The sequence below is a fragment of the Suricata suricatta genome, chromosome 9, assembly GCF_006229205.1.
Source record: "Suricata suricatta isolate VVHF042 chromosome 9, meerkat_22Aug2017_6uvM2_HiC, whole genome shotgun sequence".
NCBI classification, from domain to species: domain Eukaryota; kingdom Metazoa; phylum Chordata; class Mammalia; order Carnivora; family Herpestidae; genus Suricata; species Suricata suricatta.
Genome location: NC_043708.1, coordinates 9,052,818 through 9,074,679, shown reverse-complemented (window position 1 = coordinate 9,074,679; position 21,862 = coordinate 9,052,818). Strand labels below are relative to the sequence as shown.

Below are 21,862 nucleotides of genomic sequence, written 5' to 3'. Positions count from 1 at the left end.
CCCACTTGCTCTCTACAATAAAATAAAATAAAAACATAAAACAAAAATTTAAAAATATGAGTTTGTGTATGAAGACTCACACCACATACATACACGTATCCAAGGAAAGTGACCTTATAAAACAAACGCAACGAAATGTGAGCTGGGTGACGAAATTCAGGGGGAGGATTTTCCCGTGCCCTTCTCTGTATTTCCTGGGTTTTCATGTGTTCCTCAATGAATGTTTCATAAAAGAAAACAACGAAAAGGAAAGCTGGTGTGTGTGTGTGTGTGTGTGTGTGTGTGTGTGTGTGTGCGTTTAAAGAAACAAGCAGGAGTTGTTCTTGTAACTGGAACATTCCAGCGATCTAATGAACCAGGTTACCGGATATGACTATCTGGCCACTCGAGTCTTGAAACGGACACTCAGGTGCCCCTGCCAGCATTTCCCAAGCGAGGGGAGGGGTTCCTCGCAGGGGTAAATAAGTGCGGGCATCCGCGAGGACCCAGCACTGCGGGCAGCGGCGGATCCGCTGACCACGTCCAGCTCAGAGGCAGGTAATGCACGGGGCTGTCCGTCCTGGGGGCAAAGGAACCCATTGTTCTAGGAGCTTCTCAGCACTGGGTGAAGCCTGGGAGGCGGGATGGACCCAGGAGGAGGTGAGCCAGAGCCCTGGGACTGCTGGGGCGCTGGCTCTGAAGCCGAACCCTCTGGAAACAAGTGCTCTCTGGGTCTGGGTTTTCACACTAGCAAAGGGGTGCACGGTGCACGGGGGCTCCTCTGGCCGTTTCTCCCTCCAGACTTTTGGATTCTGACTCTAGCCACCTGGGTACCCCCCACATGGGGCCGTGGGACCACGACTGCTCCGAGGGGCGCGAGGGGCCTCTTCTTGTCTGGCGCAGGGTGCTGCCCTCACCGCGAGATGCAAACAGAACGGGTGCATAGGGTCCCTCTGGGCAGAGGCCACGGGGTCTCCGTGGGGGCTGGTCCGTGGCTCCTCTCCCCTCCAGGTTCCCCGGCCAGACACACAGGCAGCAACCTGTCCAGCAAGCTAGAGGATTGTTCAGAAACAGAGCCAGGCTGCAAAATTGCCCAAAGTTTTTTTCTACAGAAATCATTGGGGGGGTGTGCGGGGAGCGGGGGTTGGATGTCTAACTCTGGGTTGCATCAGCCGGAGAGTAAACAAAGTATTGAGGCAATGGACCGCCCTGCCCCTGGGCTTGTCTGAGGGTGTTTCCAGGGCCCCTGATGGAAAGGGGCTCCATTCCCTCCTCTGCCGCCCCTCCCTCTCCCCCTCCCTCTCCTCCCCTCCCTCTCTTCCTGCCCCACTTCCCCTCCCCATCTCAGAAGCTGCTCCTTTCTCCTCTGGACTCTGGGATGAGTGGGCAGAGGCTGAGGGTAAATAATCCTGTTTGCTGCGGTCACTGGCCTTGAACTCAGCCCCTCTGTGATCCTTGCCACTAGGGCTCCGTCCCTTCTCCCCGTGGAGTCGGAGCTCTGGCCTGGCTGGTAGTTTCAGAGACGGGGTGGCTTGAGGGAGGTGCACCTGCTGCGAGGGGGCCTCCACCATGTCTCTCACGTGACCTACACACCGCGTTGTGTAGACATGGGAACGGAGGCTCTGAGAGGGCCAGTCACTGGCTGTCACCACACAGCAAGGCCAAGTGACCGAAATGGAATCCTAGTCCAGGTCTCTGCGGCTCAGAAGCCCACACTGCTTCCTCCCCACCAGGCGTAGGGACCAGGCAAACCGGGCTCCATGCCCTGCTCCTCCCTTTGCTTGCTGTGTGACTGCGGACTAGAGCCTTCACCTCTCTGTGCCCAGGTTTTCCCGGAGGGAAAATGACGTATGTCAAATGTAATGCAACCACCCGTGTCTGGGTCCTGGAGAGGGCCTTCCTGTGGAAGGTCACTAATCTAAAGGAGGCGGAGAATAGAACACAGTCCACATGGAAGGCAGTGGGAGGCGGTCCGGAAACCATCTGACCTCCAAGACTTAAAAGAGCTTTGTTTTGCAGAGTTGAGCATGGGGGGAATGTCACCCCTCTTGGCTTTGGGGCTCCTGGTGGCTGGGCTCTGGTCTCCTGTCCACTGTCTCCTGGGGGGGACGCTTGCCCCAGAGACAGTCACCCAGGAGACCCAACACACCGGGACGCCTGTGGACAGCCTCCAACTAGCCTCCAGCAACGTGGACTTCACCGTCAGCCTCTACAAGCAACTGGCTTCGAAGACCCCCACCAAGAACGTCGTCTTCTCCCCCCTGAGCATCTCCGTCGCCTTGGCGTTCCTCTCCCTGGGGGCCCACGGCGCCACCCGCACCGAGATCCTCGAAGGCCTCAAGTTCAACCTCACGGAGACCCCTGACCCGGAAGTCCACCGCGGCTTCCAGCGCCTGCTGCGGACCCTTGGCCAGCCGGGCGACGGGCGCCAGCTGAGCGTGGGCAACGCCATGTTCGTCAGCGAGCGGCTGCAGCTGCTGGACAAGTTCAGGGAGGACGCCAGGGCGCTCTACGCCACCGAGGCCTTGCCCGCCGACTTCCAGGACTCGGCTGCGGCCAGGAGGCTCATCAATGACTACGTGAGGAACAGGACCCGGGGGAAAATTGCGGAGTTGGTCAAGGACCTTGATGAGCACACAGCCATGGTCCTGGTGAACTACATCTTCCTTAAAGGTGAGGGCCCGGCTGAGGGTTTGGACGGAAGCGGGAGCTGTGGTTCTGATCCTTCAGGGCCATTTCTGGCCTGGTGTAGCCAACTGCGTTATTAGGGAAGCCAGCATGCAGCAGGTGCCCTTGGTCCCCGGGGTGGGCGGAGGGGCGGAGGCTGGCACCAAGGTCCCGCCTCGCCTGTAAGCAGTGGCTTCTCTTCAGGTTTGCTGAATGGCGCTTTGTCATTGTAGGATGGTAACTGCCAAGGGGCCCAATTACCCTTCAACTGAGTCAGAGCCACACTTGTCTGGTGACCAGGAGGAAGGGGCTGCACTTCAAATCACTCTTGGGTGGGTGGGAACGTCAACTGGGTCCTCAAGAGACGCCTTTGGACATGCTCAGAAAGCCCTCTGCTGGTGCCACACCAGTGGGACCATTCTGATCTAGGCTCTGTCCTGCCCGGGGACTCAACCACTGGGGTTGGGATGGGGGGGTCCCAGCCCCACTGGAGGCCATGAACACAGGAAGGCAGCCTCTAAGGGCCTGGCAACTGAGGGTTCTGCAATCATGACCCCCTATAAGCTTTTAAGTGTATTCATTATTTTGAGAGAGAGTGAGAGACAAAGCAAGGAAGGGGCAGAGGGAGAATGAGAGAGAGGGAGGCCCAAGCAGGCTCGACACTGTCAGTGTGGGGCTCAAAGCGGGGCTTGAACTCGTGAATTGTGTGGTCATGACCTCAGCTGAAACCATGAGACAGTCGCTTAACCGACTGAACCTCCAGGCACCGGGATCCCCTGAAATCTTGAGGGTGGTAGGTAGAGGCAGGGTCCCCGTTTGGGGAAATGCCTTGTGGGGAGGGCAACACCCAAGACAGGACCCACTCCCAGATTCTAGCTGGTCCAGGGCCCCCACCCCGTGGGCAGAAACTCCGCAAACGTAGACCTCAGCCCATACGTTGGGAAGAGAAGGAGGGCAAGCAGATAGGGTCGGCCTTGAGGAGCAGCGTCCCGACTGGGCCAAAACACAGTCCGAGTCCCAACGGGGCCAATATATAGCTGGAGTCCTAATGGGGTGAAAACATAGCCCGGGTCCCAATGGGGATAGATCATAGCCTGAGTCCCAAAGACTGATCAGGGAGTCAGGGAGCAATCAGGTGTCCCACTGACAGGAGCCGCGTGTGGACCCAGAAAGCCGCACAGAATAAGGAGGGTTCTGCTGAGTCCTGGAGCTGGACCCTCCCAGGCAGGTTTGCAGTTGTAAATGGGGGGGTGGAACCAGATTTCTATGTAAAACTGTAAAATGAATCAGGGCAGGATGCGTCCTGTTTATTCTTTGAGTGTCTCCTGTGTTTTCCCCTCCTACCAGCCTGCCCTGTCCGAGGATTTTCTCCTCCAAATTCTCCTACCCAGGGACACACCAGCCTGGAGTGGGGGGGGGGGTCCCCTCCTCTGCTGCTTCAAACAATTAAGGGGGAGGGGGAGGGAGAAAGGAAAGGTAGGGGATGGGGAAGGAGTAGAGGGAAGGGAGGGGAGAGGGAGGGAGTGGAGGGAGTGAAGGGAGAGGGGAAGAAGTGGACAGAAGAGGGTGGGAGGAGTGGAAGAAGGGGGGAGGAGGGGGGAACAGGAGCAGAAAGGATGGGGGAAGGGCTCGCTTTCCCAGCAAAGGAGCTCCCACACCCCCTGCCCAGTGCTCCAGTCCTCCTGGGGGCAGAGACCTGGGCCCTCTCCTCGGCTGACTCCTCCCTGCGCTCAAGTTCCCATTTTGCCCCTTGTTTCAGCCTCTTTGAGGAGGCTGTGGACCTGTGTGGACATCCCTCCAATGCCAACGCCTGGGTGGCCAACTAGGGGTCACTGATGTTGTTGCTCTAAGGGGGTCCGGGGCTTCCATCCCTCAGCCTGCTGCAGCCTGCTGCAGCCCATGGACCTGCCTGGCCGCTCACCCCTCTCTTCCCTGACCCCGGCCCCTCTCTCTCTCTCTCTCTCCCTCTCTCTCCCTCTCTGTCTCTTGCACCTGCTATTCCCAAATTCCTGCAGGGCTCTCGCTCACTGCAGTCACCCAGATCTTTGCTCCACAGCGCCTTCCCGGCCCAGACCCATGGGCTCTCCCGCACCCCTGGCGGCCCACCTGCTTGCCAAGGCGCCCCTGCAAACCAAAGCAGGGCTGCCCCTACAAGGCCCGTGGGGTGCCCAACGGGGCGCCAAAGGTCTTCATCACCCAGGGACCCCGGGCAGAGAAGGGGTAGGAACTGGGCAACCCTGTATTCACGGAGTTCTCTGACCTCTAGCCAAATGGAAGACGCCCTTCGACCCCAGAGACACTTTTGAGTCAAAGTTCCATGTGAGCAAGAGAAAGCGGGTAAACGTGCCCATGATGAGCCTCGAGGACGTGAGGCTGCCCTACTTCCGGGACGAGCAGCTGCGCTGCACGGTGGTGGCGCTCCGGTACCTGAGCAACGACAGCGCCCTCTTCGTTCTCCCCGACGAGGGCAGGATGGCGGCCGTGGAGGCCGCACTGCTCCCAGAGACACTGAGGCGGTGGAGAGACTCCCTGCAGATGAGGTGAGACCCCTCCTTCCTCCGCGGCCACCCTCCCGACCCCCTGGCCCCAGCGCGCAGGGCCTCCTCATGTCCGGGGCAGGGCGCGGGGAGGAGAGAATGCTTCCCAACACTGGGCAGGGGAAGGAGGGGTTGGGATGACCTTGCCCTTGGCCCATCTGTTGCTCCATCACACAGGTTGACCCAGCAGCTGTGATGGGCCAGGCCCTGATTTAGACCCTGAGGATATGTCAGCAAGTAAAACATAGATCCCCCCTCCATGGAGCTGACTTCATAACTAGAAAATGAGAAAATAAATACATATAATAAATAGGTAAACTGTTTAGTACTCTGGACGTTAAGACAGGAAGGTGTGGGGATGGGGAATGGAGCAGGTGGAAGGATTCGGAAAATGGAACCAACCAAGAGGAGGTTAGTGATTTTAAAGAGGATACTTGAGCAGCAGCATCCAGACACGAGGGACCGAGCCCTGTGGGTATGTCAGGGAAAGGCATGCCTGGCAGAGGGAACAACCAGTGCAAAGCCTCCAAGCAAAGCCTGGTAAGTCTGGTATCAGTGAGGTGAGTCAGGCTGGAACAGAGTGAGAGTCAGGAGAAGTCGGAGGGACTCACGGGATGGTTCCAGTTAAGCTGGGCCATGCAGGCCCCCTGAAATCCTCACCTCTTCGTTCTCTAAGTGAAAAAGCGATTCATCACATGATCTTGTGCCAAAGAGTGAAAGCTCTGAGGATGGTTGTAACAAGACCACCAGGAAGCGGAGTGGAGAATAGACTACTGAGGGCAGGCGTGGAGGGGTCCTGTGGGCAATAAGTGAGAGAAGTGGTCAGTTTCAGATAAACCTGAGGGTAGAGACAGGCTAGGACATGGAATGCAGAGGACCAAGGTCAAGGGGGACAAGCGAGGCAAGGGGAGTCCTGGGCCCAGTCCCTGTGGACACAGGGAGGCAGTCCTGGGCCCAGTCCCAGTGATGGGGACACGGGGAGGCACCTGTGGGTCAGATCCCAGGAAGTCCCATGACACAGGGACCCCACTGCAACACCTCCTTCCTGCAGCCCCACACAGCTCCTGCGCAGCAGGGGCTTAATGATCAGGTGTAAATGGGTAGAATATTCATCAAACACCTTTCATTGACAAAGCACCTAGGAAATATGCACCTCTACACATTCCTAGCCTGCGATGGGTGCTAGGATGGGTGAGTCAATAGATGAAGGAATGGATGAAGGAAGGAAAGAATGAATGTGGAGAGAAATAGACATCCTCCCTGCTCATGGGACTCAGGGTCTCTGGGAGACACAGTCTCCTCGTGTCTGGCAATCGTAAAACCAGACAAACAGGGACAAGAGCCTTAAGGGAATAAACAGAGAGAGGAAAGCTTGGACGCGAGAAATATCAGCTCCTGCCCCAGGAACCACCACCAGCCCTGCTCAGTAGCCAAAGAAGCCCCTGCACTCAGGGCGGTCACCAGACAGCCCAGATGGAGACCCTCAATGGCTTGGAATATAATCCCTTCAAGTCCAGCCCCGCCCCTGCTCCTCATCTCCAACAGTAAGGCCTCCCTCCACTAGGTGGCCCATCCTCTGTTACTTCCTGCCTTCCTGCAAGTTCATCCACCTGCCTCTTGCTCTCCTCTCCACCCAGCTAGCTCCTTCCCCTCCTTCAGGACCCAGGCTTGACGCCACCTCCTACAGGAAGCCTCCCATGTGCCCACGGAGCATGCTTTGGAATCCCTCTTGGAGGGAGTGTGTTTCCTGCTTCACTAGAAGCTTGCAGGGAGGAGACCAAGGCAGGCATTGGTGCCGCCACAGCCCCAGCCCTGGCCCCCTGCCTGGCACATGTAGGCATTTGCAGATGTGACTGAATAATGAATAAATTGACAAGATAGAGCTCAAGGGGTCAAGAAACTGAGGGAATGAGGGGCTCCTGGGTGGCTGGGTCGATAATGCATCTGACTCTGGATTTCGGCTCATGGTTCTTGAGTTCAAGCCCCGCATTGGGATCTGCCCTGACAGTGCGGAGCCTGCTTGGGATGCTCTTGTCTCTTCCTCTCTACTCCTCCCTACTCACGTTCGCTCTCTCCTCCCCTCCTCAACTGAAAAAGCAGAAGATGACACTCAAGAAATGAGTGCTTATTTCCAGCCAGCTGGTTGGAAATGAAAGCAGGGAAGGCTGTGCCGGGAGGTGGGAGCTGAGCATTGAGACAAGCAGGTGCTCACGTGAACCCTTCTCTTCTGCCAGGATGATAGACAGGCTCTTCTTGCCCAAGTTCTCCATCTCCAGCAGCTATAATCTGGAAGACATACTGCCCAAGCTGGGCATCCGGAAGGTCTTCAGCAACCAGGCCGATCTGTCAGGAGTCGCCAGAGAGAAGAACCTAGCAGTCTCCCAGGTGAGAACTCATCCTCTGTCTGAGCTTCAGGGGTAAAGGCCCCGCCCACATTTGCATTGTCTTGCGTTTGTATAAATAACTATAATTCTCATGATCCGGGCCCCCGCCCTACGACATCCTCAACCCCAGGAGTGCTGTGGAGAGCGGGTCCCCACCTCCCCTTGCCACCCAATGTGACACACAAGCCACTCTTGGGGAAGAGCTGGCATGGAATGAGAGGTGGCCCCCATCCGTGTCCCACTTTTACTGCCATTATTTACAGCGGCAAACAATTAAAGTCCCCAATCCCTCAAGTTTTCACCTGTGAAATGGGGGTGATGGTTCTTGGCCAGTGTGCGGTGCTGGGCAGAGCAGGGGACAGGCCCTAGCTAATCACCGCCACAGGGCGACTAAGGACACGCCCTAAGGGTATGAAAGGAAATAAGGGGACCTTTGCACTGCGATTCTAGAAACAGGGTCCCCGGAATGAAGCAGGGTGTCTGGGCCTTCCTCTCTCCTCTGCACCCCACTTTCCAAAGGGCCTGGTAACGGAGGGGTGTGTGCAGAGGGGCCCAGGGGGTCCAGGATGTGAAGCCACATCCCCCCAAGTAGCCAAGGGCCCGGGGTCCTTTCAGATGGGACAGGAGGGGTGATGAAAGCAGTGGGGTCCTTCCTGTCCACGGAGATGCCCTGGGCGGCTGCTTCAAGGCAGAGAAGCTGCCAGAAAGTTGCTGGCAAGAAGAATGCCTCCTGTGGCCCTTGACCCTCCGTCTACATTATATGGTGCGTTTGGGGGGCAGCAGAGTCTCCGGACTCAGACAGAGAGGCACTCAGATGAGGATGCGCTTCCTCTATATCATTATGAACCTGGGCCTCAGTTTGTGTATCTGTGCATTGGGTCTATGCAAGACTGCTCCAGGGTCGTCAGGAGGAACAAACAAATGGATCCTGTTGAGCAGCTCAGTGACAGGCCAGGGTATAAACTCGCCTCCAGCAGGTGGTTCAGCTCTTGCCCTCCCCATGTTTGGGGGCTAACGCTCTTACATCCCCACAGATGGTCCACAAGACCGTGCTCGACGTGGCCGAGGAGGGTACAGAGGCGGCAGCAGCCACAGAAGTTAAGATCGTTTTTATGTCTGGAAGAATAGGCCCGCTGCTCATCATCAGTTTCGACAGACCATTTCTTCTCTCCTTACACCATGAAGAAACCGAGGACATCCTCTTTTGGGCCAAAGTCGCCAACCCCAAACAAGCCTAGGGCTCCCCCTCAAGTGCTGAGGCCCCTTCCTAGGGTGCCGGGGGCCCAGGTCCCCAGACGCAGCCTGGCCTCGGTGCACCAGGGAGCCGCGTGCCTGGCTCATCCTTTACACGGTGCCGATGAGCCTGCCTCGTGGCTTCCACACGCACAGGGAGCCTGTGGACCTTTGGATGGAGGCTCTGAGCCCTCCAGACAGCAATAAACCACCTTTCTGGGATTGGACGCTTTCTTGGTGCCTTTCTACCCTGATCTGCCTGACTCCACATGCCTACACCTGCCTGTGCCCAGGGGCCATGTCCCAGCCCTTCCATGGGGCTCAGTGTCACCCAGGCCTTGGGCTCCTCTGCCCCCAGTGCTTCTGGCCACACCCACCGGGACCTCAGGCCCAAGGCAGGAGCAGAGCCTGCAGCCTGAGTCCTTCATCCGTGGGCTCCCTTGTCCCTGGATCTAGTCTCATCCTTACCCTCTCCTGGACCCAGAATGTCTATACACAGCCCCCTGCCCACCCCACCAACCATATCTGACATAGCCCTGGACCTCCTGACCTTGGGCCTTCCCTCCTCTAAGATGCCTCCTTTGACCCCCAGCCCCCCAATCCAGGGAGAGTAGCTACTTGCAGTTTCTGGCCGGAGCTCCTCACCTGCCTCGCCGGTCCTGAGTTCTCGCCAACACATGGAACCCTCAGCCAGCAGAGTGGAGGCTGGGAGCACATGCACCACAAATGGACAATTGCAATGAGAGCCTATAGGGTATTCGGAGCCCCATTGTATAGATGCGGAAACTGAGGAACAGAGAGGCTCAGTTTTCTCCCCCAAGCCCACCCAGCGAGGAATTGTTGTCGGGAGGGTGTTGTCCTGACCTGCTCCAGCTCAGAGGACCGCTCCGAACTGCAAAGTGTCTGCCCTTCAAGATTCTCACAGTGACGGGGCCTGGGGGGCTCAGTCAGATAGGCGACCGACTTGGTTTCAGTTCAGGTCATGATATCACGGCTTAGTGAGTTCAAGCCCCATGTCAGGCTCTATGCTGGCATCATGGAGCCTGCTTGGGATTCTCTGTCTCTTCGTCTATATGCTCCTCCCCCATGCATGCTCTTTCTTACTCTCTCTCTCTCTTTCTCTCTCTCTTTCAATCTAAAATTAAAGAAAAAAACATAAGAAAAGATTCTCACAGGGATGACCATCATGGACTTGGAATATGGTGGGCAAGAAGGATGGTGAAGCAAAGCTCTGGAAGCTAAGACAAAGCACCAATCTCAGGGAAGTCAGGGAAGACTTCCCAGAGGAGGTGACCTCTGTGCTATAATCAGAGGAAGAGTAGAAGGTGGTCGAGTGAACAGAGAGGAGAATGTCCTGGGCAGGAGAGGGTGACGGAGGTGCTTTCAAGACACCGGGGGGGTGGTGGGCAGCCCCAGAGCAGTGAGCAGAGGGGCTTCCCAGGGAAAGGGCTGTGGCAGGACTGCCAGGGGCCTGGCGGCTCAGTAAGGGTTCTGGAACAGTTTCTTAGAGCCACGGGCTGCTTTAAAGGACTTTGAACAGAGAGCTGATGTGAGCAGGATTGCACGCTAGAAAACAGACCCCGGGTGCTATGCAGAGAAGTGATTTGGGGGACAGGGGTGTAGACGGGCGTTGAAGGTGCTATTGAAGGAACAAGGGCCAAAGGTGCAGCACTGCTGGAGAGAGAGAGACAGAGCAGAAGGAGTCGCAGGGTGTGGTGACAGCCTCATGTCAGTTAGGGGGCTGCACAGGAGACAGCCAAGGATTTCGGTTCAGAGGTTTGGGAGAGAAATCCTGGCCAGAGAGTTACAAGCGGTCAGATCTGACCCCCTGGATGGGCACCGAGCATTGGGGGGAAAAGAGCCCCCCCGCTCAGTGCCATGGACTTTGAAGAGAAGGGCAGTGCCCAGGGAGCGTGGCCTGAGTCCTCATCCCTAGACCCAGAGTTGAGCTGTAGAGGGGACCAGGGGAGAATGGGGCAGAAGGCAGGGAACAAATGGGCCCAGGGGATGACAGGGTCCATATCCTAGGACACATTCCAAGCCCTGGCTGCTCTGCGCCCGGATGGCACAGCTCATGACTCCGTCCTCCAGATGGGATCCTGGTCTCTTGGGTGGTGCCCCTCACAGGCGGGGAAGCCAGGTGGTCCCTCGTGTGCTCTCACTCACCCCAGGGGAGAAATCACAGGCTGACAAGTGCGCTCTTGGCACCAAGATGCGCTGCTGTGGGGGAGGAGTCCATCTGTCCGTCTTCCTGCCCTCAGTGCATCCAAACTGGGATTTCTTTTTTGCTCCAAGGACATTCTGAACCTTTCCCCCTGGACTCCTAGACGGTTCACAAAGAGTCTCCTGTTTGGGGGTGATTGTCCCCGTCAGTGTTTACCAGGGACTCCAAGATCACAGCCAGGAAGGCTAGAGGTCTGTGTGACTTTGACCTCACACACAGGTGGGCAAGATGCCTCCTGGACCCCCTGGCATGTGGTGCGGGTGCAGGACCCCAACGTCCCCACCAGGGCATTTGGACACCAAGTCTTGCTGTTGAAGGGGAAATGCAAGCGAGGGGCATCTCATCTGGCCATCTCACCAACATGACCCACAATAATTTTGGAGTTTCTTCCAAGAGTGGTGAGTAACAGTTCAATATCGCAAATGGGCGATGTGCTGATTCACTTATGCTTTAGCAGGATCGTCCTGCCTGGGGAGGGGACGATGCATGGAAGGGGTGGGCTGGGGCGGGAGAGGAGAAGCAGGAGGGTCAGACATTCTAGTCCAAGTCACGGAATTGGGGAAGCGTGCCGGGAACAGGGGTCTAACTGGAGAGAGGTCAACAGGTACAGTCACCAGGACTTAGTGGTTGGTTGCGCAAGGGACAGGAAAGAATCAAGGAGGGCACTCAGGTTGCTAGGTTGGGAGCTCAGGAAACTGGAAACCATACCCAGTTCTGTGAGTTCAGGATGACAAGAAGAACACTTTTCTGCAGGAAGAAGATGCGGACATGGGGAGTTGGAGACGCTTGTGGGTCAGGTAAGAAGAGTTATCTGTATAGGTCTGTAGTTGGGTAGGAAGAATGGAGATGGAGAGATGGATGGCATGGTCATCGCGTGGCAGTGGTCGAGGGAGACTGCGAGAGGAGACAGATATCTTAGCGCGTGTGGTGTCGAGAGCCTAGAGGCACCCTTAACCAAACACCAACCCCCAAGGCAACCAGCAGAGCACAAGGGAGACCACAAAAGAGCAGAAGACCCCTGAGGGAAAGGGTGGTCTGGTGACGGTCCAAGGGTGAAGACTCTGCACAGAAATGGGTGGCCAGCGTCCAGGGAGCCGAGCATTCCCAAAGTGGGAGGACGAAGAGTGTCCTCTACAAGCGTCCACTGGTCCACTGGTGCTTCGGCAGGAACAATCACAGGGGAAGCTGGGAACAGGACATGGCAGTGGGGGCTGGGCAGATGAGCAGTCTACTAGGGGAGACCACGATGTTTGGCATCGGAAGGCAGGGAAGAGGGGACCCTGAGAGTCACTTAGAAAAAATGAGGATTGTCTTTTCATTTTTTAATAATGAGCGTCTTGAGCATGTCTATTTTCCATTTTTAAAAATGGTTTAGGGGCGCCTGGGTGGCTCAGTCGGTTAAGCGTACGGCTTCAGCTCAGGTCAGATCTCACGGTTCGTGGGTTCGAGCCCCGTGTCGGTCTCTGTGCTGACAGCTAGCTCAGAGCCTGGAGCCCGTTTCAGATTCTGTATCTCCCTCTCTCTCTGACCCTCCCCTGCTCCAGCTGTCTCTCTCTCTCTCAAAAATAAATACAAAGCATAAAAATATTTAAAAAATGGTTTATTAGAGCAAATGCAGGGGAGAGGGGCAGAGGGAGAGAGACTTAAGCAGGCTCCATGCTCAGCATGAAGCTCAATGCAGGGCTCGATCTCATGATCCTGAGACCCTGGGATCATGACCTGAGCCAAAATCAAGAGTTGAATATTCAGTCAACTGAGCCATTCAGGTGCTCCTTGAGCATGTTTTAATAACACAAGTCCACAAGAGAGTTCGCAGATAGAAAATAGAAGAAGTTAGTCGGGGATGGTGAAACGGAGGCAGGATGAGAGACCAAGCACAGGAGGGGAGCCCTGGACCAGACGATGGCACGCCTTGCATTCTAGGGAGAAGACACGGAGGGCAAAATCATGAGTCTAAGCACCTTGGCAGAAAGGTGAGGGAGTCCCCCTCCCACGACTCCTGCTTTCCCCTGTGCTGCGGAGACCGTGTTCTCTACTGAGTCCACCGGGGGAAGCAGATGAACCAGAAGTCTGGGGAGGGGGAGAGGAGGAGACATCAGGGAGTCTCCCTGTTTGGGCAGGTGTGCTGAAGGCCGCTTGGGCCCCATGTCGCTGACCCTTGCAGGGACGTGGTTGCTGGGTGTCTCAGGAGTCCAGACCCGGACCAAAGGGGGCGGACTGCTGGATCCTACCAGAGTCAAAGTCCCCCCTGCCTACGGGGATGGGGGAACCGTGGGCAAAGTGATTCCATGTGAAAATAATGACCGGAAGTCATTGGTATGATGCGATTGTTGTATTCCAGGCTGCAGAAACCGGAAGTAATGACAGGGAGGCTGCCGGGGAAAGAGGTGGGGTGTGGAAACACGATGGGACTTGGAGTTTGAGTGGGCAGTGGTGGTACATCCTGACGTGGTACACGTGGGCTGATCTGTCTATGGGTGACAGGTTTATACTTGCCCAGCATGTCATACAGATTTAAGGATGGGGAAGAGTGGGGGAGGGGAGAGGATGGGGAAGAGTGGGGGAGGGGAGAGGATGGGGAAATGTGGGGGAAGGAGAAGAATGGGGAAATGTGGGGTAGGGGAGGGGTACGGATGGGGAAACGTCCGGGGGGGGAAGATGGGGAAATGTGGGGGCATGGGGGGGAGAATCCCTACAGATTCCATGCCTCCTGTTCCCCTCCCTCAAGCTTTTCAGACCCTCCCCCTGCCACGTAGCTCTCCAGGGTGACATCAGAGTCAGCAGGCTTCCCTGCAAACCTTGGGTTGATGCTTCAGAGTTACACAGCCTGGGCCACGTTACCCGACACCACTAACTGTCACTGCCTCTACACCTAATTGACGGGAGGGCATCTACTCTAAGACACCATCAATGACTGCTGTTGCTACCACTCTGACTCCTACTGCTGCTTCCCCTAACCCCCCCCCCCCCAGCAGGTCGCAGGTGGCTGCCCCGGCCACCCCACTGCCCGCCAGAAGCCCGCGCTGACCTCCAGGTGTGCAGTGTCCCCGGGGAGCTGCACAGGGCTGCGGCTGAGCTGGCTGAGTAGGGCCCTGCATCGAGGGCAGCTGTGGGCATCAAGGGTCCTCCGTTCTCAGGGCGAGTGGGGGCTCCATCAGTTGAGCATCTGACTCTTGATTTCGGCTCAGGTCATGATCCAAGGGCCGTGGGATTGAGCTACATGTTGCGCTGTGTGTTGAATGTGGAGCCTGCTTAGGATTCCCTCTCTCTCCCTCTGCTCACTCACTCTCTCAAAGAATGAATGAATGAATGAAAAATAAAAGAGTTGCTTGTTCTCTGGAGGGAGGACCCTGTGGGCCACTGTGTGTTCCAACAGTCCCTTCCTGGCAGCCATCAACTCCCCAGTCATAGAGCATGCTTTTTCTGGGCAGAGTTCTCAACCCCAGGAAGCAATGACTCTGAAACTGCAATTTGCAAAGCAAAGCGTCCTAGGACTTGCAAAGCAGGTACGCGGCACCCAGCTGTGACTAGAGGCACGTGCTCTCCGCACCCAGAGTGTTACAGCAGCCTGCTCACACCCATGTGTTCCAAGATAAGGACCCAGCAAACTGTTTTAGGAGTAACTGCAGACTCATGGGTCCCGAAGCTAAAACCAGTCACGACTGGCCTAGTTAGTAAATTCTGACCGTGCCTTCTATCACCCTAAAGCCGCTGCGAACTAATTGCAGTCCACCTGACCCTGTAAGTGCCCGCACTGATGCCCCCCCACACCGTGGCATTACTGAGGTGTGAGCAGACAATGCTCCCCTTTCTCAGCAAGTTTATTAAACTCAGATCTGTGTGGTGCACGGAGTGCCCTGGTGGTCTTTGTGTGGGACAGCAACCCTAAGAAAACCCAGGATTCCCAGCGGAGTGGGGCGGTGCCCGGCGAAGGTGCAGAGAGCACAAGAGTCTGGATCTTAGGGCTCTAAGCCCTACCGAGTTCTGGAGTGCTGAGTGATCGGGGGGAGGGGGGCTGGTGCTCCCTGAGCCTCAGTGATCTGTGCGTGAAGCTCTGTGAAAACGTGGGAACCAGAGATATGATCCCACAGAGATTCTGATACTTCCTTTGCACAACACTACACTGCTCTCCCTCCACGGCGAGGAGGCAATAGAAGGAAGTAAGGTGACAGGGACAGTAGGCTGAGCAGGGGATGGAGTGTGAAAGACAGAGGAACAGAGACATTTTCAGACACACAGTGATATTTCTACCACTGATAGGATGGAGTGATCAGCTGCTCATGGAAAGAATTCAAGGTTTAAAAGGTCCAGTTAAGGAAAGGTATTAAGCAGGCTGTGTTTTAGCTTATGGGCGAGTAATAAATTGTATCATGTATCTTGAATGTATCATAGATAAGCTGCTATATTACAATTGCCACTTAAGAAATTAGGTGATTAACTAGTTGGTATTTAACCTTCTAATTTCTGTATAAGTCTAATTACATGAAATAGAAGTGGGGGTTTTGATTTTTTACTTTGCTTTTCTGTTTGGAGTTTCACTGTAACTACTGTATTGTAAATGACAAAATAATTGCATATGTTAAAAAAATAAATTGTGTTATATTAAAAAAATAAAAATAAAAATAAATTAAAAAATAAAAAATAAAAGGTCCAGGACTGCCCGAGGTCATGGAAAATTAGAGTCAGGACAGCGTAGTATGATGATGATCAACTCTATCATAATTAATCCAAACCCAGGGGGCCCAAGTGTGATTGCCTCAGGGGGACCTAGGGATGACCTGGGGTGGGGGGTGGGGGTCCCAAAGGATTCTCCTTGGACCAGAGGGGTGAAGTGCTAAAAGTCTAGGATGGAATTTTAAAGGGGAGCCCATAAGCCATTTTCTCTTTTAACAAGTATCAGCTGAGCATCCACTCTGCTAAGTACCAGGAATTGAGTGGTGAATGACACACAGAAATCTGCCCTCATAGAGCTTACCTTTTAGTAGGGAAGCTAGATAAATATTTCATATCATTCCAGGTGGGCATAATACAAGTAAAGCAGGGTATAGAGTGGTGAGGGCAGAGCTAGGGCCTCTCTGAGGAGGTGACCTTTGAGCAGAGAACTGAATGAAGGGACAGAGTGAGCAGATGTAAGGACTGCAGAAAGGCTGTTCACTGCTCTAGATGGCCAATTGCAAGTGCAAAGGTCCTGAGGCAGGAAGGGGCTCTTAAATTCTAGATTAGGAAGAAGGCCACAGTGTCCAGAGCAGAGAGTGAGAGGAAAAGGATAGGCAGAGGTGAGGTCAGAAGGTTGACAAGGGCCAGATCATGTAGGGCTTCCTAGGAGGTGCTGAGAAGTGTAGAATGTCTCCACTATGATGGAGACCTTTGGAAATCTTGAACTAGAAGTGAATGAATCTGATTTACCTTTTAAAAGGATCACAGTGGCTCCCTCAGTGCAGCTCATAGTCAGCTCATGTCCTCACTGATATAGATCCAGTCTTCACCAAGATCTCAGTCAGAATCAAGTCTGCTGGAGGTCTTCCCTGTGCCAGGTCCTGTGCTCGGTCAGTGTGGTGCAAAATCCTGTTAATTCCTATAACTCTGTGATGAGGAGATTCTTAGTACCACCCCGCAGAGGGCAGGCGGAGGCCCCAAAGGGTAAAGTGACTTGGCCGAGGTTGCCAGCTCCCACACAGCAGCAGAGCCAGAGCCCACCCAGGATGCTACATTGTCTCCTGGCACCATGAGCCGCTTCCTGCACCTGCTCTCCTCTGGGGCTGCCTGCTAGTCCAAGACCAGGGACAAGTAATGGGGCTCAAATGGGCTAAGTGAGTCACCCAGGGTCCCATTCCAGAATACAGTGGAGACAGGGGTTGAAAGGGGTCACCTGGAGGAGGGGCTCTGAGCTGTTGGATGAGACCCCATCCCTGTGTGTGAGCAGGAAGCTGGAGGGTTGGTGAGGATGGGACAAAATGGATTCCCTCAAAGTTCAAGGGGGACCCCTCCCAAATCACAGGAAGCAACTGGAGAAGACTCAGCGACTTGAGATCTGTGGCACCTCCAGGGCTCAGGGAAGAGCGTGGGGGGAGCAGGATCACTGCCCATGAGGGGGGGCAGACAGAGCCCTCGTGTGCGCCATGTCCCCTGGGCAGTAGAGCAGGTGCAACCATGTCTGCGTGCTTCTGTTCAGACAAGGCATCTGCTCGGGTGTTCCTCTCATGTCCTCCCGAATCCAGCACCACCCCCCCCCACAGCCTCTGGGTTCAATTCCTCACTCCACCACCTGCTAGCTGCTTGACCTTGGGCAAGTGGCTTAGAGCAGGAAGAATCTCAAGACAGGGAGATCCTTAACATTCTCCAAAAGAGCCAATAGAATTGTATGCCTCATTCCTCAATCACACCCCTTCATTCAGCAAATTAATTCAGAGATACTCGTATTTACACGGTGCTTTGTGGGCCTTGAGGGCTCTTGCCTCCCAAGATCTCATTTGATCTTCTCACCTGGAAGAGGAAGAAAAGGCTGTGAATAAAATTCCCAATTTACAGATAAGGCAGATTATTATTTTTTTTTATTTTTTAAGTTCACTTACTTCGAAAGAGAGAGAGAGCAGGAGAAGGGAAGAGAGAGAGAGAGAGAGAGAATCCCAAGCAGGTTCTACACTGCCAGCTCAGAGCCTGACATGGGGCTTCAACTCACAAACCATGAGATTATGACCACAGCTGAAATCTACAGTTGGACACATAACCAACTGAGCCACTCAAGTACCCAAGGAAGATAGAAGAAGAAAAAGAAGAAGAAGAAGAAGAAGAAGAAGAAGAAGAAGAAGAAGAAGAAGAAGAAGAAAAGCTAAAGCTGTAATCATCAAGACAGTATAGTATTGGCATGAAAACAAACCGATGGAATAGAATAGAGAACCTAGAATTGGACCCACAAATGTATGGCCAACTAATCTTTGACAAAGCAGGAAAGAGAATCCAATGGAAAAAAGACAGTTTCTTTAGCAAATGGTGTTGGGAGAATTGGACAGCAACATGCAAAAGAATGAACCCGGACCACTTTTTTACACCACACACAAAAATAAACTCAAAATGGATGAAAGGCCTAAATGTGAGACAGGAAACCATCAAAACCCTTGAGGAGAAAACAGGCACAACCTCTTTGACATCGGCTGTAGCAACTTCCTACTCGACACGTCTCTGAAGGCAAGGGAAATAAAAACAAAAATGAACTATTGGGACCTCACCTCATCAAGATAAAAAGCTAGTGCGCAGCAAAAGAAACAATCAACAAAACTAAAAGGTAACTGACAGAATGGGAGAAAAGATGTTTGCAAATGACATATTGGATAAAGGGTTAGTATCTGAAATCTACAAAGAACTTTTCAAAATCAACACCCAAAAAACCAAATAATCCAGTGAAGAAATGGACAGAAGACACAGACACTTCTCCAAAGAAGACATCCAGCTGGCCAATAGACACATATGAGATGCTCAACGTCACTCAACATCAGGGAAATATAAATCAAAACCACACTGAGATAGCACCTCACACAGTCAAAGTGACTAAAATTAACAACTCAGGCAACAAGAAGATATGAAGAAATGGGAACCCTCTTGCATGCCTGTGGGAATGCAAACTGGTGCAGCTGCTCTGAAAACCAGTGTGGAGGTCTCTCAAAAAATTAAAAACAGGAGCGCCTGGGTGGCTCAGTCTATTAAGCATCTGACGTCAGCTCAGGTTATGATTTCACAGGTCATGAAATAGAGCCCTGCATCGGGGCTCTGTGCTGACAGCTCAGAACCTAGAGCCTGCTTTGGATTCCATGTCTCCCTCTCTCTCTGTCCCTCCCTTACTCATGCTCAGGCTCTGTCTCTGTCTCTGAAAAATAAACATTAAAAAATTAGAAAAAAATTAAAAACAAAATTACCCTATGACCCAGCAGTAGCACTACTAGAAATTTATCCAAAGGATACAGGAGTGCTGATGCATAGGGGCATAGGCACCCCAATGTTCATAGCGATGCTATCAACAACAGCCAAATTAGGGGCACCTGGGTGACTCAGTTGGCTAAGTGTCCGACTTCAGCTCAGGTCATAATCTCATGGCTCGTGAGTTTGAGCCCTGCATAGGGCTCTGTGCTGATGGTTCAGACACTGGAGCCTGCTTCAGATTCTGTGTGTGTGTGTGTGTGTGTGTGTGTGTGTGTGTGCGTGCTCCCCACCCCTGCTCATGCTCTCTATCTCTCAAAAACAAACATTTAAAAAATAGCCAAATTATCAAGAGTCCAAATGTTCATCAACTGACGAATGGATAGAGAAAATGTGGTTTATATACACAATGGAATACTACCCAGCAATGAGAAAGAATGAAATCTTGTCACTTGCAACAACGTGGATGGAACTGGAGGGTATTATGCTGAGTGACATAAGTCAGGCAGAGAAAGACAGATAGATGTTCTCACTCATATATGGAATTTGAAAAACGTAACAGAAGACCATGGGGGAAGGAAGGAGAAAAAATAGTTTCAAACAGAGAGGGAGACAAACCATAGAGACTCTTAAATACAAAGAACAAACTGAGGGTTGATTGGGGGGGTGAGGGAGAGGGGAAAATGGGTGATGGGTATTGAGGAGGGCACTTGTTGGGATGAGAACTGGGTGTCATATGTAAGCGATGAATCAAGGGAATCTACTCCCGAAGCCAAGAGCACACTGTGTACACTGTTAGCCAACTTGACAATAAATTGCATTTTTTTAAAAAAGAAGAAAGGTTATTTTCCTGATCCAATAAGGCATTACTCAAACATACATCTGTGCCTAGTTATCATGTTATATGTAAGTGTGCTTACACACACACCGAGTATGAACCCCTAAGTAGATGTCAGGCCCAGGGCACGTGCCATTTGTGTGGAATCCTCTTCGCTACCCAACAAGGTAGACATTATGTCCACTTGAGAGTCGAGAAGGCTGATGGAGTGTGGGAAGTGAGGTGACCTGCCCGACGTCCCCAAGCCATTCATGGCTGTCTGCAGAGCCACATCTGCATTCCTCGCGGCTTCTATCACAGTGGTGTCTTTTTTCTTAAAATTTACCACGTCTGGGGCTCCTGGATGGCTCAGTCCGTTAAGTGTCCAACATCCACTCAGGTCATTTTCTCACAGTCCACGAACTTCAGCCCCATGTCGGGCTCTGTGCTGACAGCTCGGAGCCTGGAGCCTGCTTCGGATTCTGTGTCTCCCTCTCTCTCTGCCCCTCCCCTCTGTCTCTCTCTCAAAAATAAATAAACATTGAAAATTTTTAATATATATTATATACTTATAGATATAGATATATAGTGTCTCATGAGACTATTATGCTGCGTATTTGAAGTACCTGCATTTTACAAACCAGGAGATAGCTGCTCAGGGCCACCAAGGGCTGGGCACCCCCAGCGTCACACAGGTATTAAAGGACAGGCCAGGAGTGAGCTACGAAGCTGGGCTCGGTGTACACAAGGCCATAAGGGCTTCCAGAAGGTGACCCCTAAGCCCAATCCTGGCTCTTTCCAAGAATGAACCCGCAGCCCTTGGCCCCACATGCCACTAGCCCAAGGGACTTCTTTGTGGATGAACACAGGGCTGTGTGGGTCCCCGCGATGAAAGCGGAAAACCCGCCACCCCTTCCTCCACGCCCCTGAGTCGCAGACAGACCCCACCGGGAACGTCGTCAGCTTCTTCATCATCCCCACGTGGGGCAGGCAGAGTGGGAGGCGATCTACAGGACCCCCAAGGCTGGACCCTAGGACAAGTCGTGGGCCTCGGGAGCTCTGGTTAAAACCCGGCCCTGGAGTGTGAAGTCTTCAGGCAAACGTGTGACTGTCCCCGGAGAGAGGAAGTGACGGCTACAAACCAGCTTACCATCACAGGACTAACCATGGTTCCAAATTGTCTCCGTAGATGTTCAAGATGCGTCTTTTCGACGATTGCCAACAGAGCCAATTCCTAGGGGAAAATCACTATTATAACATGATAGTGATTTTGGTCGAATGAACAAACAAGAAGTGCTATGGAAAATACAGGAAGTTTTGTGAATTATCTGTGCCTTTATTTCCCATCAAAATGTTACTGGTGCATCAACAGACACCCAGACACGAGTGACAATAATTAAATTCGATCTCCTTTGATGTTTTGCTGATTTGCAGTCCCACGAAACTGCAACTGGGTATGGAATTTTCGATTCTATTGTTTTGAAAGCCATTTGATTTGGCATGACTGAGGCTGTGAGTCTCCAGAAATGTACGGGAACTGGCCGCCTTTTGTACTTTGCCCTCAGACAGCTTGGCTAGGCGGCAGTCAGGGTCTCCCCTCTGTCCCCTCTGGGTGGGGGGTACAGTATGGGAGGTGTGGTATCAGGAAGAAGGTACAGACAAAGCCTAGGCTCCTCAAGCCAGACTGAGGGGGTTCCAGAGCAGAGGAGGGCCCTCTCAGATGAATGGTTCGCCTGTCATTCATTCTGCAAGCATCTATTGAGCACCCTCTGTATGCCGAGCACTGGGCAGGAGCTCACACACGTACATGGTCGGAGGCAGGTGCTCTGTTCCTGCAGGACACCCTGTGGAGAAGATGAGGACTTTGATGCCAAGAGGTCCCAGCAGGGAGGGACCCTGGCATCAGCATTAGCTGCTCGGACAGCCACTGCAAAGGGCCAAAGCTGCTTGGGCAGATTCTGGGCATATGAGGAGGAATGTTGTGGAGTTGGGGCTGCTTTTGTGGTTTAGGAGGAAGGAAATTACCAGGGTGCATCACACTGTTGTGCCCAAGTTTGTAAAATCACCCCAAATCGCCCCAAAACAAACACCAGAGACTGCTAGGGAGACC

General features: G+C 53.4%; 1 protein-coding gene across 2 annotated transcripts in view; it reads left to right on the top strand.

The window, feature by feature from the left end:
* LOC115302702 (alpha-1-antichymotrypsin-like) overlaps positions 1 to 9,022 on the top strand; it is an 18,538-nt gene extending 9,516 nt beyond the window's left edge. The window contains exons 1-5 of one of the 2 annotated variants that reach the window (XM_029952637.1): positions 443 to 537; positions 1,999 to 2,652; positions 4,913 to 5,186; positions 7,418 to 7,568; positions 8,602 to 9,022. In XM_029952637.1, the coding sequence (XP_029808497.1) occupies positions 2,007 to 2,652; positions 4,913 to 5,186; positions 7,418 to 7,568; positions 8,602 to 8,805 (1,275 nt within the window). In that variant the 5' untranslated portion in view covers positions 443 to 537; positions 1,999 to 2,006 and the 3' untranslated portion in view covers positions 8,806 to 9,022. Of the gene's footprint in view, positions 1 to 442; positions 538 to 1,998; positions 2,653 to 4,912; positions 5,187 to 7,417; positions 7,569 to 8,601 lie in introns of those variants that run through there. The other variant, XM_029952638.1, reaches the window with a different exon arrangement.
* The last annotated feature ends 12,840 nt before the right edge of the window (positions 9,023 to 21,862 follow it).